This window comes from Lipotes vexillifer, unplaced genomic scaffold (assembly GCF_000442215.2).
Source record: "Lipotes vexillifer unplaced genomic scaffold, Lipotes_vexillifer_v1.1 scaffold593, whole genome shotgun sequence".
Taxonomy (NCBI): Eukaryota; Metazoa; Chordata; class Mammalia; order Artiodactyla; family Lipotidae; genus Lipotes; species Lipotes vexillifer.
The window spans coordinates 1,735,757-1,739,189 of NW_006773778.1; the positions used below are offsets into that span (position 1 = coordinate 1,735,757).

General features: G+C 34.1%; 1 protein-coding gene across 1 annotated transcript in view; it reads right to left on the reverse strand.

Annotated features, from left to right (window-relative positions):
- Positions 1 to 2,888, reverse strand: part of MMP13 (matrix metallopeptidase 13) — a 10,381-nt gene extending 7,493 nt beyond the window's left edge. The window contains exons 1-4 of the mRNA XM_007448560.1: positions 2,769 to 2,888; positions 2,439 to 2,680; positions 1,609 to 1,757; positions 1,317 to 1,442 (exon numbers count right to left, since the gene is read on the reverse strand). Coding sequence (XP_007448622.1) covers positions 1,317 to 1,442; positions 1,609 to 1,757; positions 2,439 to 2,680; positions 2,769 to 2,888 — 637 coding nt within the window. The remainder of the gene's footprint in view (positions 1 to 1,316; positions 1,443 to 1,608; positions 1,758 to 2,438; positions 2,681 to 2,768) is intronic.
- Between the last annotated feature and the right edge of the window lie 545 nt (positions 2,889 to 3,433).

The following is a 3,433-nucleotide window of genomic DNA, read 5'->3' on the forward strand; positions in this document are numbered from 1 at the left end:
CTCTTTCCACCAATTATTAAGCCTCCTAATACTGATAATTTAAATTGGAAAAAAATAATAAAATATAAAAAGAACACATGAAAGCTGGAGCCAGTGGTTTCAATTTGACCTTGAATACCCTTTGCTCTCATAGCCTATGCATGAAGAAAATGTATAACAAACTTAGTGAATTGTGCAGACCATAAGAGTGATCAAAGTTCATGATAATCTGAATGACAAGTAATTCTTCATTGAAATAACTAGCAGTGGGTATCATTCTTGGCCTTCAGCTGAAAAATTAATCCTGACTTATGGATGTTTTCATTCATTTCACTTAAATTTTTCAAACCCAGAATTTATGCAGGAACTGAAAACTGAAGCTTACTGTGACTATGTCTTAACAATACTAGATGTTGTTCTTTCTTCCTAAAATCATTCCTACCTGCTAAATATTCAGACCTTAAATATATAAATTCTCACCTTCCCTTCCAAAGACAGATTGGAGATGTATGCATTGAGACATTGACTATTCAAGGCCCAGTTTTACTTCTTGGAAAAATAATTCTTTTTATTTAAATGAATAATAAAAAGTAGCTGTTTTTGAAGACTACCCTTTAATTGTCACAACTAAGAGTCCATATAGCTCCAAAATTAAGTCCTAGTTGTGATAATCCTGCTTTTCTGCCTAAATTAACATTCCCAATCCTTTTGAGCCTTGAAGACTCAACTACTGACTGAATTCACTCATCAGTTTCATTTTGCTCTTGTAAATATAATTTAATCTGTTTTGTCTCATGCTTCCTCAAGTAAGGCACTATATTGATTTGTTAGAGTGGTATTTGTAAAATCAGTGATACAGACAAGTCTAAAACAAATAACATATAACAGAGAACAGAAATTTGACTGGACTTGTGCCATTAATATTTCTACAAGGGAAAAAACTATTCCAACTCACATCCAACTCATTTATGATCTACATATTTAGCCCTAATAGTTTTTAGATTTATATTTGTAATAAACTGTACTTCTTCAACATGTCAAAGGTAATCCACAATAACAACACCTTTGTTGACAGAAAGCATTCTGATCCAGTTTCAAAGTTAGCTAGTATCCCTCGAGCCACTAGACTTAGTAGATTTTGCTCATTTTTTAATGTTTCATATTGGGTTATATAAATGTCACTTGTAGAGACTAATAAGTGGAAGATTATCATATTTGTTAAACTTTTTTGGAAAATAGAATCAAATACCAAATATAATTTACAGTATGCTTATTAATGGATTAATGATCTAATCTAATCTGATAATCATGAATTATATCTTTATAAGAAATACTACCTTTGGAACTACTTGTCCAGGTTTCATCATCATCAAAATGGGCATCTCCTCCATAATTTGGTCCAGGAGGAAAAGCGTGAGCCAATAGACCAGAGGGTCCATCAAATGGGTAGAAGTCACCATGCTCTATACACAAAAACAAGAGTTAAAACTCTAATTATATGAAGTAGTGCCTAGCACAGGTGCTTAGTGAATTTTTGTTGAATTCTGTAAAAATTAATGAATAACTGAAAGAAGGAATAAAAGAATGGAACCAATTAAGGAGCAGAATATAAAAATTCTGCATCATTACCTTTAGTTCCAAAAGAGATCATGATATCCGCAGTGCCATTTTGAATTCTGGTAAAATTCAGAGGTGTCACATCAGACCAAACTTTGAAGGCTTTTTTGAATGCCTTTTCAACTTCAGAATGAGTCAAATCAGGGGTATAATTCACAATTCTATTCAACAGAGAAAGTTTCAATCAAATTTTCGGAAGATGAAAGCTATTTTAGAATATATTTTCTTGGAATACTGCTTTTCTACTCAAAATGCAATGGTTTCTCTAAAAATTCTACTAAAGGTCCATTGTTTCCAAGAACTTATTAATTATGATGCCATACAAAGACTATAAGATGAAGAATTCAATCAGATATTTGAGTATCTCCAAATATTTGACCATTTGACATCTTAAAGTATTTAGATGTTTAATATAACTTATACTTCATGCTAAAAGTTCTGTATCACTGTAGCCTAAACAAATGAAATAGTTCTGTAAAGTTCATAGAGAATGAAACTCTCCATTTTTAGTACTGTTATAATAAATATGCCTGATTACTGCATCTGCAAATTTCCTTGAAACTACTTTTACTTCTATTTTGATTTCATATTTGAAAGAAATAAATTGAGATTTGCAATGAGAAATAATGCTGGGTTAATGTAACAATAATAGATGCTATGAGACATTCTCATCAACAATATTAAAGTTATTCCTGGACATACTTAACTTCCAGTTTAATATCTAAGGCCTACGTAAAATAATGGGACCACACGTGTTCTGTCACCTGTAGCTTGTGCTGAAAATTAGACATCTGATACTACAAAATATAACAAATATTAAAGAAAGATAGTCTGTGATTTACCTGTAGGTTAAGTTCATTTTGGACCATTTGAGAGTTCGAGGAAAAACATTGTATTCACCCACATCAGGGACCCCACATCTTGGTTTTTTCATGATGTCTAAGGTGTTATCATCAAGTCTGCCAGTCACCTCTAAGCCGAAAAATGACTGCATTTCTCTAAGCCTGTCAACCACAGTGCTTGCTGCCATCTTCTTCAGGATTCCAGCAGGATTCAGAGGATAGTAGTATGATTTCAGGTAATTCTAGGAAAGAGACCAAAATGATCCTCTTTTAAAAGAAAAGGACATTTATGAGATGTATCACACCATTGGGATTGGCAAAATACTCTACCTCTGCAAACTGGAAGTCTTCCTCGGACAAATCGTCAGAATCTTCATTATTGGGAAGAGGCAGGGACCAACAGTGAGTCCAACTCAAGAAGAGGAAGGCAGCCAGGACACCTGGGTGCATCTTGAGTGGTTGTGCCTGGAGGCTGCTGCTTTTCCACGGACAAGTACCTTTACTTTTATAGGCCTATGATGGTGAGTCATCATTTTTGGACAAGTTTCAACTTCCTAGTCAGTTAAAGGTAAACATGCTTACATGGGGACTTTTTTTCCTCCCAAGAAGTGTGGTTTCTGGTAGAATTTGAGGGAAATATAAAATGAGGCCTTCTCTCATTTCAGCAGGGTCTCAAAAACCATCTGGCAAAATAACGGCCTCAGCATATTTATGGCTATTGTGGGAAGAGTAAAATTTTCACTTCACTTGGCAAAAATGTTTTCCCCTTTGTAGGAAAGTAGCTTATTCTACTTTTTCAGATAAGAATATCAAGATGGTACACCTACTTCCATAAGAAGAAATGTAGTCTTGTTTCCAGAATGTTTATAACCTGGTGAGTTTTAAACTTCATTTTCTCCAGAGAACCTAAGAGGGAAATATTATATATACATGAAGGCCACAGAAATGGACCAGAACCAAGCTTGGAGACTCATCACAGGATTGAGTGCTGCAGC